Genomic DNA, 16,052 nt, shown 5'->3' with positions numbered 1-16,052 from the left:
CCCCCACCCTCCTCTAGCTTATCTCTCCACGCTTCAGGCTCTCTGCCTTTATTCCTGATGAAGGGCTTTTGCCCGAAACGTCGATTTTGCCTGTCCTCGGATGCTGCCTGAATTGCTGTGCTCTTCCAGCACCACTGATCCAGAGAATGAAGCTGGAGCTGTCCAATGTTCACTGGAAGGAGAGCCTCACAGGAAAGGTGGGAATTTTTGGAGGTAACCAGGGAGGCACTGCAGAAATGCATCCCAAGGAAGGACAAACATACTTAAGGATAATCCTTAGTATGTTTGGCTGATGGAAATCGGGGATTATACAAAACCAAAAAGAAACTGTATTTGAAATCTTTTAAAAAAGAAACCAGCAGAGGACAAAATCAAAGGGGGGGGGGGGGGGTGTGGAGGAGAAAGAGTAATCTAGCTAGTCATATTTTTCTTAAAAATTGCAAGAGAGTTGTCATCTAAAAGATTAGAAGCAAGGATTGGGAAATTTGACAGTTGGAAAGTGAGGCTGGAGAAGTAATAATGGAGAATGTAAAAAGTGCAGCAGAAGGTATTCTGCATCAGTCTTCATGGTGAAGACACCAGTAACAACCAGAACTTGAATTGGGCAGTGGTAAGTGTAGTGGCCATCACTTTTTTTTTAAAAAAGGTGCTGGGAAGCTGAAAAGGTCTGAAGATGGATAGGTCATGCAGACTGGATGAAAGGAGGTGACTGGGGAGATTGTGGAGGCATTGGTGCTGATCTTTCAGGAATCACTGGGGACAGGAAGGGCCCCACAAGATGGGAAATTAGGGGTGTGTTAGCCTGACCTCGATCTTGGTGTTGGTAAGATTTGAGAGTCCAATGTTAAGGATGAGATTGTGGAATACTTTCAAGTGTGTAATAAAATAGCGCTGAGTTTGCATTATTTAAGAGCTCATACAGCTGTATGGCATGGAAACAGACCCTTCAGTCTAACTCGTCCATGCCGACCAGATATCTTAAATCTAGTCCCATTTGCCAACATTTGGCCCATATCCCCCTCAACCCTTCCTATTCATATACCTATCCAGATGTCTTTTAAATGTTGTAACTGTACCAGCCTTCTGCATGAAAATGCCACCCCTCTGGTCTCATTAAACCTTTCCCCTTGCATCTTAAACGTAGTTTTGGAGAAATCCACATTAATCCCGTGAGGTTACAGGGTCCCAAGGTGGAAGATGAGGCGTTCTTCCTCCAGCCATTGACCCCATGGGATTAATGTGGATTTCATCAGTTTCCTCATTGCCCTCCTCCCCCTGTTTAGTCTGATCAGTAGCACTTAAACTTGAAAATGAGCATAAACTGTACGAAAGGAAGTTTTTAAAAATTATTTTGGTCATAAAATTTGAAACCCTAAAGTTTTAAAAAAAGTTGTTTAAAAATGCTCGCTGGATACAAAATTAAATGAGATATTTAATAGGCTACCAGACATTTTTGGCAAATTCTGTGTGGCTGAGAGAATATTTCTAACTGCCAGAAGTTGTCAAAAGTATTTGCTTCCTGAGTAAGAGTTTTTGAAGTTGACAACACTTCCAGGGAGGAGCAGCAAATCAGCCTGACCAGACATAATGGCTGTATAGTGACTTCACAACTCAAGTTTTTTCAATTTTAACCTTTTTTTTTCCCCTATCAACGTGTTTAAAGATGTCATTACACACTTCTGGAGGAGGTAGGATTTAAACCTAAGCCTCATGGTTCAAGGGTAGGAATGCTACCCACAAGAGGGCTCCATAAAGCTACTGCACTTGATTATAGCCAGGTGGTCTCCCATCAAGTACTAACCATGCCTCAGTCTGCTTAGCTTTGGAGATCAAATCCGATTGGGTTTTTAAAGACTAGTATGGCCTAAGGAAGGACTCTAATGCAATATTGTTTATTTATGTGTCATGTTAATTTCCTGATGTGTTCTTTCATTTGTAAAAATATATTTTGAGCCACTATGACAACATTGTGATCCAGCACAATAGTTTTCAGTGTGTGCATCTGATTTGATAGATCAATTCTATTAACTACTGCCACCAAAGTTGTTTTTTTTTCCTCTGCTAAGGCACTAAGTTCAATTCCTAAACATGAATATTTTCAGTGTTCTCATTTGAGCAGCTGTGTTGATCTTGATCCAATAGTAGCACTTTGACCTGAGTTGTGGGTTTAAGCCCCATTCCAAATTTTTGAGCACAACCTAGGCTGATACTTCAATATTGTACTGAGGAGATACTACATTCAGAGGTGCCATTTTCAAGATGCAACTTTAGGGTTCTGGACTGCCCTTCTGTCGAACAGGGAATAGATATTTCCTCTGGTGGAAGTGTCCTGACCAATATTTAGCTCTACCAATACCAATGTAACATTACCTGGTCCTAATTCTGTGTGACCTTGCAAACCTTCTGCAAACTGATTCATATTTGTTTGTAACTGTTAGTACATGACTTTCCAAGGCAACTCGTAAACAACTTAAAAACCATGCAACGCATGTTGATATGTTGCTCAAGATGTAAAGGGTGTTTCCAGCATGAAAAATGGTTAGCCATTATGAAAGCGACTCTGATCCTGGTGGTTGACTGACTATAGCAGCAATAGAATGCTTACTCTATGCAAGTATTCTTTGATCTTTGCCTCCTCACTTTGCTACCCAATTACAGTTCGTCTGGAAGGAAATCCTTTTTAAAGGAATTGAGTTAGGAAGAAAATTTACAGATGCATTGTATCTAATTGCAGCTGTCCTTCGAAGAGAAAAGATTTTCCTAATTCGGATGAAGCCTCTTGAGAGCGCAAGTGATGTAACTTGTAATGTTTAATAGCCAGAAAATGTTCTATAGATTCTGAAATATTTAGAATCAGTTATTTAATGTCCACCTTACACAGTTTAAAAATTTGAATTTAACATGCCATAAAACTACTACCATGATTTAAATGTTACTACTGATTTAGATGAACAATTTCATAAGTTGTAAGGACCATGTCTCTCATGTTTCTGTAATTTTAATTGTGGACTGAAATGGGAAAAGAACTGTGTTCTAAGCCAACGTTTACTGAAGGATTACTGCACGTTTTTGAAAACAGGTGGCCTGACGATCCTAGTAGGCACTCCACATGGTTGTGGTCCAGGTATTGTTGACAAAGGCCTTCTGCTTGCCAGCAACCATGTGATTGTTCCCAGATAGCTGAACAGCTTGGGCTTGTAAACAAGCTGGGGAAAAGCCATCAGATTTCTGTCCAAGATGGAGGACAGGAAAACCTTGTAACTCTTCGAACTGTTTTCTTTAAGGTATTTTCAGTGTTGAAACTGATTTCCTTGAATTCTAGGAACAGTAATTACTGCATTTATAAGCTGTTGCATTGTTTTGGCACTTTAGAAGGAAAAGAGAGCAAAACGGTTTTTTAAAAAGGATGAAGAGACAAATCGGTGACCACGTGGGAAGTGAAACAAACTGAGAAGTGAACCTTTGAGGAGAAAGTGAGGTCTGCAGATGCTGGAGATCAGAGCTGAAAATGTGTTGCTGGAAAAGCGCAGCAGGTCAGGCAGCATCCAGGGAACAGGAGAATCGCGTTTCGGGCATAAGCCCTTCCTGAAGAAGGGCTTATGCCCGAAACGTCGATTCTCCTGTTCCTTGGATGCTGCCTGACCTGCTGCGCTTTTCCAGCAACACATTTTCAGCTCTGATCTCCAGCATCTGCAGACCTCACTTTCTCCTTAGAGAAAAATGGGCCAAGTACTGGCAAATGGGACTAGATTTATTTAAGATATCTGGTCAGCATGGACAAGTTGGATTGAAGGATCTGTTTCCATGCTGTACATCTCTAAGTTTAAGAACTCTGTTCACTGTGCTAAAAGCCTCTAAATTTGGAGAAACCTTTTTTCTCCAATTGCTGTGATGTCTAAAAAGTTGTCTGACTCACGGTGAACTAGTCGCCTGTACCTCCTATAAACCAATGAAAGTTCCTAAAGGAATACAGCGAATCTGTTCTGATCAGGACAAAAATCACCTCTGCAGGTCTTGGCTTGTGAACAGGAACCCAAAAATTGTTTTCCTTGTCTTTCTCTCTCCCTCTAACATCATGTTTGTTTGATCTGTATGTGCCTCTATAATGGAATTTAAAGGGCTAGAAGTTTTTCTGTAGAGTTGTATGCCATTGATTCATGATTTTTTTCCATTAGCTCTAGTCTATATGTGTAAATAGTTGACCATCAAAGCCCAAACCAACCTCTCTTGTCAATATTGTTCTAAAAGACACATAAATTGAGGAATTCTGCCTACGTTTGAGTCTTTCACTGTTCTGACAACCTGGGAATAGCAAGGCTTGGTTTTCAATGCTACCTTAGTGAAATGTAATGGTTACCAGGAATGAGTTCTGTCCACCTCCACAAGAACCATTCCAAAGCAGCTTCTTTACGGATTCCTAGACTTATCTGCTGTGTGGAGAAACAACTGTATCCTGAAATTCTTGCCCGAGGTACCAGTGTTTTATCAACTTAATGTTTTAAAATCTTTTCCAGAATATAAAGTGGACAAAAGGTTCGAGTAGGGTTACAGTTGACTTGGTTGTGAAGCTGGTACAAGTAATGAACCCTTTCTGGAGCATGTCTACAAGTTCTGCTCGAAAGGTAATAGAATATTTGTCACAAAAATGGTGGAATAAAATGGTGCTCCAAAACGACAGGTGTTGGATGAAAGTAAGGCATGCACAAAATCAGGCTAAGTGTTAAAAATATCAGTTAAAAACTTATCTTGTGCAAAGTATTCTGCATTTAAAGCTTAATTATTTATCCATTTTACTAGATATTGAAGCTGAATTGTAAATAAAGTACTCTTTCTGAAATTAACCATTAGCAATGGATGATATTTTTAGACCTAGAGTTGCAGTAATTTGCAGGACACTGGTAGTAAGTCACTGACAACTGCACAGTGATCACATCCAGTGCTGTATGACCTGACTAAAATTCATCTAATTTCATTTCTCTTCCCTGCTATGAAAACTGGTCTTTCAGATTTGAACAGGTGTACTGAATGATAAGTACATTTTTGGTTAGTCGGGTTAATGTATGAAGGGCACTTAACTTTGCCATTAAAGAGTTTTTTAATGATGGCCTGCTTTGAGATTTCCATGTGTTGCTACTAGTTAAATGAAAAAAGATGAGGGTTATTCCATTCCTGCTGACCTCCAGGAATATGCCTATTTCCTGCTCAATGCTCAGATGAGTGATGATGAGGCATTCTAAAGTGAATGCTCTGTAATGTTTGTCCAATCTGCAAAGCTAGTTTTATTTACAATATTATGCATGAATATTATGTAGCATTATTTTTACATTAACACCTGTGAGTGATGTAGAGCACTGAATTTTAAAATCTGCCTTTTTCATGATTGATGTACAGAAATCAGACAGTGAAGAAAGAGGTTTGTCTGGAGAACAGAAGACCAGCCCTCCACGTTCTTCTTCAGCTAAGAAACAGTTGCCTTCTATACCAAAAAATGCTGTTCCTGTGACGAAACCCATTTCTCCTGTCACATCTACGCAGTCAACGAATGGGACGCATGCTTCCTATGGTCCCTTTTATCTAGAATATTCTCTTCTTGCTGAATTGTAAGTAGCACCTCTTATATCTTCCTTGTGCTTCCTAGTGTGCAGAGGAGTGCATTATTGTATGATAGTATACTGTGTCCAGCTTTACAAGATTTAAAAAAAAAACTGCAGATATTGGAGACCTGAAACCAAAAACAAAGTGCTGGAAAACTTCAAAACTGGCAGCATCTGTGGAGGGAAATCTGTGGAGTTTTTAATCTGATACTCTCATTTGAAATGAGCTAGCAAAGATTCAGTTGAGAAAGTTGTGTATTGACTCATAGCAAATTTATTCATGGTCCATTTAAACAGAGTTCTAAGCCTTGGCCAAATCTTCAGAGTAGCCCTGAAATCCCAACTTTTCAAGGAAAACCTGAACGTGGGTTACAATAAGCTGTATAATTGGTGCATTAGAGTTGAAGATTTACTTAATGAGAATTTTGGGGGTTAATGGAGTTTCTTTTGATTTTGATAATGAAAGTAATTTGTGCTTGAAATTACAGTACCTTGGTGGTAAAGCAGAAACTGCCTGGAGTCTATGTACAACCCTCCTATGGATCTGCTTTAAGTGAGTCGCATAATCTGTTATTGGTTTTGTTTCTTATGTATTTTGCTTTTCAATTTTGTGAAACTAATTATTTTGCATCTGTTTTCAGTGTGGTTTGGGGTGATCTTTATAAGACATGGCTTATATCAGGATGGCGTATTTAAGTTTACTATTTATATCCCTGACAACTACCCAGATGGTGACTGTCCTGTAAGTAATGAATTTTTTCCACTTCATTTTCTCAACGTATTTTTCACATTAGACCCACAACAGGTGCACTGGAAGCCCAAGAGCAATTTATGCAGTAGGTTACAATGTAGTGTGTATTTTTGAAATGGCTTTATTTGAAAAGTACACTGGTCAGCTGACTTTGTTTTAATTCGCTCTTCAGGGTCAGCTAAAGTAAGGAGGTTAACTTGTCTAAGTACACTATACCAATTTCAAAACTAAGACTGCAGCTATTCAGGAATAAAGTCGATTCTTCCTCCTCATCCAATTTTGTTGTTTGTTTCTCTCCTTGCCCCTTCCCCTTGAAGTTCTTGGGATGAAGTCTTGTCTCATCTTTCCAGTGCATAAGGTGCAGTCTCGTCTTAACCAGAGTAGTCTTGTGTTAGTTGTAATGTGGTCATGTTGATCTTGGTTTGCTGCTACTCTAAACCAAGAAAACTAGTTGTCCTATCCAGCCAAATTAAAAACTGAAAGAACTGTGGATGCTGTAAATCAGAAACAAAAACACAATTGCTGGAAAGCTCAGCAAGTCTGTCAGCATTTGTGGAGAGAAATCTGTTTTTGGTCCTATCCAACTAGTCTAGAGTCTAATTACTACTGCCTTGGAGTCCTTTCTACAATGGCTTATGTAATAAGGGAGGCAGCGAAAAGCTGGTAAGTGAAATACTTTCTGCTTCAGGGCTTAGAGTGCATTATGCCAAAGTCCAGTTGGTTCATACTGATTTCAAATCATGTTGATGCTACTTCAATTCCACCTTATGAAGTTAAAGCTATCTTAGTATCTGCAGAGGACTGTCTGCTGTGTTCTGAAATATATGCAATTTGAGTGATTGGCTATGCTGTTTGGGTCTGATCTCAAAACAGTTTAAGCTTAAAGTGACTGCTTTTCAGTTGTACTATCTGGGAACCTTTTCATATTTGAGCTTCATGTTGAATGCGCTGTATGGCACCTTGTGCAGAGCCATGTGAATACAATCCTCCATGATGAAGTAATTTTATGCTCCCAGCTTTGTGGTGTATTGATATTGTCGAGGAGTCAATGTCGCATCTAAAAGTTTAAATGTGTGTTTGATCAAAATGTTGCAAATGATCTTGGCTACTATAGTGGAAACTATAGCGTCTGTAATTGACAAGAAATTTCAATTAACATCTCAACTGGGTTTTAAAATTTTTTGGCATTCTGGTACATAAAGGGAAGAATGCAGATTTTTTAAAAACATAGAGTTCAAAGGTTGTCTGCTGAAACCAATTATTCCGTATGATTTTTTAAAATGTGAAAACTATTGGTGTAACAATAAATCCAGTCTGAATTCAAACAGTGAAACACACTCGGGTGCAACCAAAAAAAACAGGTGGCTATCTGATTGCAGCAGCCAGTGCAGAATCGAAACATTCAATATATTCACAAGCATTAAATATACACCACTTCTGCCAACCTGAGCCAAGTTAACATCACTAATTTTCATTATTTTATTATTGTTCTAACTCTTAGGTTTTGAGAGTTTTAACACTTATCAGTCTCAAATCAGTAACTGCAATGTGAAACTTAAATGTTGGGGGGAGGAAAAACTTCCAAGCAGAAGAGCCACTAACTTGGCAGAAGGAGTTTGAAACAATGAAATGACTAATTTGGATGTTTACCTTTTATTTTGCATTCTTTTAGCGCTTGATGTTTGATATGCCAGTCTTCCACCCACTAGTAGATCCAACAACAGGAGAATTGGATGTAAAAAGAGCATTCACAAAGTGGAGGTTAGTCTGAGATGAGCATCTGAGTACCACAACCATCACGAAGATTGTATACCTCCACCTTCTAACATTGCTTGGCTATGCTTAAAAACCCTCCATGCCTTCATCTCTAGACTTGACTAATCTAATACATTCCGGACTTCCCATGCTGCTCCAACATCTGTGTAATCTCCCTCCATTCCTCAATCCTACCAGATGTGCTTATTTAATTTTTGACATTTTACAGCTCTGACTTTTGACTTGCTTCTGCTCCGTAGAAGTGAATCAATGACCAAGATTTTGGGTGTTAGCCTTCTATAGCCTGCTATAGATTAGTATTATATTTTGCTTTATGATGCTCCTGTGAAGTACCTTGGTACTTTGTTTTTTTTTTCCATTTAAAGGTGAGGTATAAATAAAAGTTAAACTTTATAATTGGTTTGAGATGCTGACTAATCTTTTTATTGTTAAACTAAAATGGGATAGTTTTTGGTTTGCCAATCTTCAGTGGGCCTCAGGTGAAGCAGTGTACATGATTCCTGCTTTCTCTTTATATGTTTGGGTTTCTTTGGGTTGATGTTATTCCCTGTGGTGCACCAATAACATCATCAACCCAAAGAAACCTAAACATATAAACAGAAAGCAGGAATCATGTAAACTGCTTCACCTGAGGCCCACTAAAGATGTTACCTAGTACAGTGTTGAAACGTCTGGAAATGAACTTCCCAGCTCAGCGAGCAAACCTACATCCACAAAGCAAATTTTAAAAAGAAATTTTAGCATTGTGTACTGATTTCTTTTAAGTCTGTCACACTGACTAGAGATTGGCTTCATTTGCAGGGCCATATGTTTGTTTCTATTTCGTGCAAATCTTGAAGTTAGCTGTAGATTTTTTCATTTAAAAAAAACTATGTAATTTCTTATCACTCCCACAAGTAGATCAATCTAAGTTATACACTTGCAATGCTATGCAACATGTATGCATGAAAATACCTGAAGGAATCTAGGAGAAAATCGTTTTAGCGGCAAATGTAAAGAACTTGGTGACTGCACAAATCTGTCTTAATGCTTTCTTACTATGATACTGTTCTTCCCATAGACGGAATCATAATCACATCTGGCAGGTACTGATGTATGCTCGTCGAGTGTTTTACAAGATTGATACAGTTAATCCCTTGAACCCTGAAGCTGCAGTACTGTGAGTAACAAAAAGAACTTCAAACGTTATCTAGGATCTTCTAAAAGAATGTTTGTTTATAGCTGGGCTTTTTTCATTTGAAGTTGAAAGAATGGTGGTGAGCAAGTTTCATTTTTGTCACTTCCAATGTGGCCCAGGGTGAATTATCTGACCCCTCATCACGCTATCTATACAGCTGATTTTAGGCATGTTGTGAGGTGAGAAAAATCTGAACTGCTGTCAGTTGCATTTTTTTTTGAGGAAACCAACCAATCTTTTTAGGGTGCACTGACAAAGCATTCACCTGCCACCTCCACAGTGTAGAATTCAACCAAGGTTCAATTCTCTGTTAGACTTGGGTGCGTAATCTGGTGTGTATACCATTGACAGGTCTCCACAGCCAATGAAGAAAGAAACACCTGAGGTCTCTGGAATTCAGGATTGCTGAAGACCAAGCACCTGATCAGTTCATTGCAGAAGATGTGCCTCTGTTCTCAGCCATAAGTGATATGCTCATCCTGCAGAGATAGGCAGAGTAACATTGGAAAGGTGTGGCAGATGTACTCAGATTAGAATGAAAGATGGTAGAAGCCTACAATATTTAGTACTGTGGTGGCTCTGCCATACAAGTATCTTGCCGTCTCCAGGAAAAGATTTGACAGTTGAACCTCAATGCCATCGCTTTATTCCTGGTTTAGCATCCATAAGGAGGAGTGAGGGACTTTTTGATCTCGATCCTGGTGCCCCTCCCTCTCAGAAGCAGGATGAGAATGGTGATGATGACAAGCACCCATAGGGAGCGAGAGTGACTAACCTTGGGCATCCACATATGAGCATGAAGCCTGCAGCAGTTCAAACCATGGAGGGTGACCTTGGAGGGCAAGCCTGGGCTTTCTAGGCTGAAAGGCAGCTGGGATAGCCACCAAGTCTTTTGTCTAAGTAGGTCCAGATCCCACCATCGAACTCTGGAAATTGGGTTGCACCTAGGTGGGAGAGGATAAAGTGTACCTAAGGCACATATGTGGCACAGATGCTACATTGTGGGAAATAAGCCATCATTCTAATATATTTTTCAGTTGCAATATTATGTCTGCTGTACTATTCGCTTTGCTAAAGAACCTGATGTAGTATGACCTGGGTGCGATGAGGATCATCTTCATGCATCTCAAGGATGTCAAGTTTGAAAAGAAATCTTCTCCCAGCAAATATCCATGTGGGGGCAGAAGACCTTGGACAGAAACTGACACCTGTGAGTGCTGCAGTACAAATGAGTTATGACACCTCCAGTATATCTGATGCTGATCCCCAAATGTGACTTTGGTCACAGATTATTTGAACATTTGAGAGTGGACTCCTTTTCCTGTTCTCAAATGTCCTTGGCTGGTGGTAGGGAGCTGTATAAACATTTGTATAATCCGTAGCACCCTGCATATGGGGGAGGCCCCTCACAACTTCCTTCAAGAATAACTTTGGGGAGGTGGGCACTCTGATATGAGGATAGTCTCGAGGCTCTCTGCTTGCTTGCTTTTTTAAAAAAGCCTGAGCTGACCCTGTCCTTCAACACCACTTCTCCACCTGTTGAAGCTCATCCTTACTTCGAAGAATTCTTTTTAACTCTTTTCACTTTCTTCAGGTCAAAAGTAAGTGCCTGCATGGGCCCCAGTTAATCCTGTCTCTTTGTGGAGTACATGAAACACTAATTTTTTTTTGTTCCAATCTTACTTGGGGCCTCTTTCTCCTCTACAATAATTACATCATCAATACTGCTTCCCCTCAATCTGAAATAGGGTATGTTTTTCCAGTTCACTTCCAATTTCCACCCTGCCCTCACATTCACCCATCTCCAGCTCTTCCCTTCCCCCACATCAGTTTCCATTTCTGGGGATAAGCAAGCCACTGATTATACACCATAAATCCATTGGCTCTATGGTTAACTAGACTACAAATTCTCTCTCCCTGCTTCCTGTAAAACTGCCCAGTTTCTTCATTGCCATTGCATCTGGTCTGGTGATGCCATCTTCTGCAGCAGCGCCTCAAAAATATCCATCTCATCAACTGAGGATTCCCTGCTACAGTGGTTGACAGGCCCCTTTAGCCATGTTTGGCTCACTTTCTGCCCTTGCCCTTTTTCCTTCCCGCAAGAACAATATAGTCTCGTGGTCCTCATTTGCCACCCTAACAGCTGTCAAAGGACTAAGATGCAATTTCTGTTGCCTCTATTGGGATGCCACAACCAGACTCATTCCCTTCTTCTCCTTTGGCATTCTGTAGGGACCATTCCTTCTGAGACACCGTGGTGCACTTCTCCATCCCCAAGCACCTTCCCACTTAATTGCAGAAAGTGTAACCTGTGTGATTACTTCCTCCCTCATTGCCAAATAAGGCCCCAGTCAAATCTTCCAGGTGAAGCAGCGATTTATCAATGCTTCATTTGCTATCCCGTATAGTCTCCTTTACATTAGAGACTTAACACTGGCTTACCACTTTACAGACGACTATGCTTTGTCTGTAAAAATGACCAAGAGTTTTCAGCCAACTGCCACTTCAACACACCACTGTTCCTACGTCATTATTTGTACTGCAGTGTTCCAGTTAGCTCAAAGAACAGCATCTCCTTTTTCCACTTGAGGGCCTTCAGCCTCTGGAACCTGACATTGAGCCCAATAATGTTAGAGTGTCCTGCCCCCACCCCAGTATGACTTGGATTGCTGTGGGGTGAAGGGGGAGGTGACTGGTTAAATATAGCTGATATCAGTGACTGGACTTGAAACATGGTTCTGGCAGTATCTGTAAGAACACTAAATTTGCCAGCAATTTCTCTTTTTGTTTAAGACAAATGCATCTCTATTCACTCCACCTCCTGAAATTCAGCTGTTCCGTCCAAGGTTGAACGAAGGCTCTGAGGCCAGGATGTGAGAGTAGCCCTGGCTGAACCCAAACTCCGCATTAGTGAGCAGGTTATTGCTAAGCAAGTACTGCTTGATAACATTGTTCATGACACCTTCCATCACTGAGCCAATTACTACCCTATGTTGGATTTGTCTTGTTTTTTGTATGCAGGGCATACCAGGGAAGTTTTTTTCCACATGATCAGGTAGATGCTAGTGATGGTTGCCGTCCTTGTCACACTATTACTCTGGAAGTTCTTGCACCCTTGCTGGCCCCAACTCACCCATGTATAATACAGGACTGCTCAAACCCCACTGAGTTTGCTGTCCCTTCCCACTTACTAAGGCCCCATTCATAGGATTTGTAATTTGCCAGTGATTACTATCACTGTTCTGTGACCTAGTATGTTGAAGTGCCTTCCCTGAGTTGATCTGTCTGATTTGATTTGTTTTCCACTTCTCACACCCCTCACTAATCATTAGTGACCAATCCCCTTAACTGTGGCCCACATCTATGAACTAACTTGTCAGGGTAGTCAAACTCCCATTAGCTGCACCCCTTCATCCCAGATGGATTTCTTAACAGCACCTTGACTGACCTGCATGTAATTTCCAGACTGATTGCATTTGGTCTGCAGAACTAACTGTGGCCAGCCCTCTGGACTAATCTGACTAGCCCCATAACTGGCTGTGTGACAGTACTGCAGGACTAACTGGAGTCCACTTTCTGGTCCATAACAGTCCTTCCCTTTGGCTTTCTCACACTGGCATTTAGTCTTAGCATGTGCAATGTGTTTGTTGCAAAAAACTGCATATGCTGTACCTCTGTTAACATGGCTCTGTGCCAAATAGTGATATGTCTGTCCTTCCAATACACTTTGCTCCTGGGTACTTTTCACCACTGTTGGATGCCTTGCTTCTGTACAAAAAGAACCAGTGGTGGCCTATTTCTAACCTGGTATTAAAAGGCAGTATGACACACACTATGCCTGGCTGCATGCAAGCATTTATTATCCTGTGTAGGTATGCAAGTTTCCCGACAACGTGGAAACAGGCCATTTGGCCCCATCGAGTCCTCACCACTCTGCTGAAGAGCATCTCACCATATCGCTGCATTTCTCATGCTAGCCCACCTAACCTACATGTCCATGGACACAACAATTTAGTATGGCCAATTTGCCCATCTTTGGGAGGAAATCAAAGCACCTGGAGGAGGCCCACACAGACTTTGAGAGATTCAGTATGAGAGTTTGCTTGGTTGCCTGAAGGTGGAATCGAACCAGTGTCCCTGGGACTGAGACAGTAGTGCTAGCTGCCCTGCTGCTCCGGTAACTAAAGAATAAGGTCCGTAGTGGGGACTGAAGTCCATTGCTTTGGTCTTGTCAATATGTAGTTGTAAGAAAACTTGGTAAATCAAGTTGGACATCAACAGGGTCTGACAAGTCAAACAGTGAAAAATTTGAGAGGAGTGATGGTGAGATAAAGCTGGATTTCATGTCAAGGGCAGCACCTAGATAAATAGAAAAGAGGGTAAAGGACAGTCATGAAGGAAAAGGTAATGGTGTGAAACTGCAGATCAGTCGTTGTGACTTCCTCGGAGGTGTTGGTGTTGGACTGGCGTGGACCAAGTTAAAAATCGCAACTCCCAGATTATAGTCCAACAGGTTTATTTGGAAGTGCAAGTTTTCGGAGCTAGTGGAGCATGCAAGTCCTATTGGGGCGCCTCCCCTCCAAAGCAGACACCTTGAAGTCACTGAGGAGAAAGTGAGGACTGCAGATGCTGGAGATCAGAGTTGAAAATGTGTTGCTGGAAAAGCGCAGCAGGTCAGGCAGCATCCAAGGAACAGGAGAATTGACGTTTCGGGCATAAGCCCTTCAGGAATTCTGAAGAAGGGCTTATGCCCGAAATGTCGATTCTTCTGTTCCTTGGATGCTGCCTGACCTCCTGCACTTTTCCACCAACACATTTTCAACCTTGAAGTCACTTCCAAGTTGGGCTGAGACCAAACACATTGGCATGCTGCTGGTGGTTTAATATTGTTATGTATTTGAAGAATCCAGGAGGAATCTGCTTGTTGACTCTGAAGTCACCTTGTTCAGAAAAAATTATTCTAAGAGAAGATAGATGGCCAACACATCTCATTCTCTTGCAGAATGGCTAAGTTGCCAGGTACCTGCTGTTTGTTGCGAGTCAAGTTTTTGTGCCATTGACTTTTCCTTTGTGGAAAGGAAAGGTGAAAGTGGCAGGTTGGGCACATAATGCAGTGACAATATATGCTTATTGCATCTAAGAACTGAGAACTCTGGCTTTTTTTTAATCTAAAGCATCCTCACCATCATTCATGTCATCTCTGATGGAAAAATTCCTCCCTGTGTAACTACTTTAGCAGCTATATTTAAGAATAATTTCATTGTTTGAAATGAAGCTTGCATAACAATTTCTGTAGTGTCAGGTATTTGGACTGTACTTTTCAAAAGTAGTAAGTTAGAAAAATATTGCTAATTATTATGAATACTTAATTTCACAACATTGTTGAATAAACCCTAGGCATGAAATTAACAAATTTAATCTTAAAACTGCCAAAATTTGCCTCCACTATGGATGTTGACTTAATTTTCTTGGGATGTTATGATATAATGCAACTTCTTAGAAGTTGGGAGCTACTATGCCAGCAAGTTGGTAAATGGGGATGCACTGTTTATATTGAGTTCCATGGAAAGTGCAATTTCACTTGAGTCAGGTTGTTAGTTGAATGCAGAATATTTTTATCTTTATCTAAGTAAGGCTCAGAAGATTCTTTTAAAGCTGGGAAATCTATTGTGAGCATGAAAAAGTAACGGTCAAAGGTAGACACTACCAACTTTTCTGTATTTCTCGATTCTTGAAAGTGCAGTGAGTTTTGCAAAAAGCTGCAGCACAAGGATTTGGGGATACTTATGTATTATTCTCTCTCTTAAAACTAGCCTACCAACAGGTTTAATAGGTAATAAGGAAGAGATGTGGAATGTTGGCCTTTATTTTGAAGGGACTAAAGTATTAAAAAAATAGGAATCTTTTTAAAACTATATATAAAAGATATTAGTTAAACCACACCTAGAATGCTGTGACCACTTTTGGTCCCCTTTTCTAAGAAAACGTGTATTGGCATTGAAGGTAGCCAGAAAAAAATGAACTCCTCTTATGAGGAGAGATTGAATAGATTGGGCTGTACTTTATTGAAGTTCAGAAAGTGATAGTGTGATCATATTGAAACGTTTCAAGATTCTTAGGGAACCTGATGAGTGATTGTTCTCCCTTTGTGGGGAGTGTAGGACCAGTGAGCATAGTTTTGAGGAAGGGGTCACCTGTTTAAGGAGAAAGTGAGGTCTGCAGATGCTGGAGATCAAAGTTGAAACTTTATTGCTGGAACAGCACAGCAGGTCAGGCAGCATTCAGGGAACAGGAGATTCGACGTTTCGGGCACAGGCCCTTCTTCAGGAATGAGCAGAGAGTGTTCAGCAGGAGAAGATAAAAGGTAGGGAGGAGGGACATGGAGGAGGGGCGTTGGAAATGTGATAGGTGGAAAGAGGTAAAGGTGAAGGTGATAGGTCGGAGTAGGGTGGAGGCGGAGAGGGCAAGAAGAAGACTGCAGGGCAGGAAGGCGGGGCCGGGCTGGAGGGATTCGGCTGAGACAAGGTGGGGGGAGGGGGGATGAAGAAACTGGTGAAGTCCAAGTTCATCCCCTGCGGTTGGAGGGCTCCCAGTCGGAAGATAAGACGCTCCTCCTCCGACCATCGGGTTGTTGTGGTTTGGCGGTGGATGAGTCCAATGACCTGCATATCCTCGGTGGAGTGGGAGCGGGAGTTGAAATGCTGTGCTACAGGGTGATTGGGTTGGTTCGTCCGGATGGCCCAGAGGTGCTCTC

General features: G+C 41.1%; 1 protein-coding gene across 4 annotated transcripts in view; it reads left to right on the top strand.

The window, feature by feature from the left end:
• LOC122558425 (akt interacting protein) overlaps positions 1 to 16,052 on the top strand; it is a 44,478-nt gene that overhangs the window by 19,205 nt on the left and 9,221 nt on the right. For all 4 annotated transcript variants that reach the window (XM_043706982.1, XM_043706983.1, XM_043706985.1 and 1 more), the window contains exons 2-7: positions 4,515 to 4,622; positions 5,392 to 5,600; positions 6,083 to 6,147; positions 6,236 to 6,336; positions 8,018 to 8,106; positions 9,182 to 9,280. In XM_043706982.1, coding sequence (XP_043562917.1) covers positions 4,581 to 4,622; positions 5,392 to 5,600; positions 6,083 to 6,147; positions 6,236 to 6,336; positions 8,018 to 8,106; positions 9,182 to 9,280 — 605 coding nt within the window. In that variant the 5' untranslated portion in view covers positions 4,515 to 4,580. The remainder of the gene's footprint in view (positions 1 to 4,514; positions 4,623 to 5,391; positions 5,601 to 6,082; positions 6,148 to 6,235; positions 6,337 to 8,017; positions 8,107 to 9,181; positions 9,281 to 16,052) is intronic.

This window comes from Chiloscyllium plagiosum, chromosome 17, assembly GCF_004010195.1.
Source record: "Chiloscyllium plagiosum isolate BGI_BamShark_2017 chromosome 17, ASM401019v2, whole genome shotgun sequence".
In the NCBI taxonomy this organism is placed as follows: domain Eukaryota; kingdom Metazoa; phylum Chordata; class Chondrichthyes; order Orectolobiformes; family Hemiscylliidae; genus Chiloscyllium; species Chiloscyllium plagiosum.
Note: the sequence above shows the minus strand (reverse complement) of the source record. Positions and strands in the feature narration are given on the sequence as shown.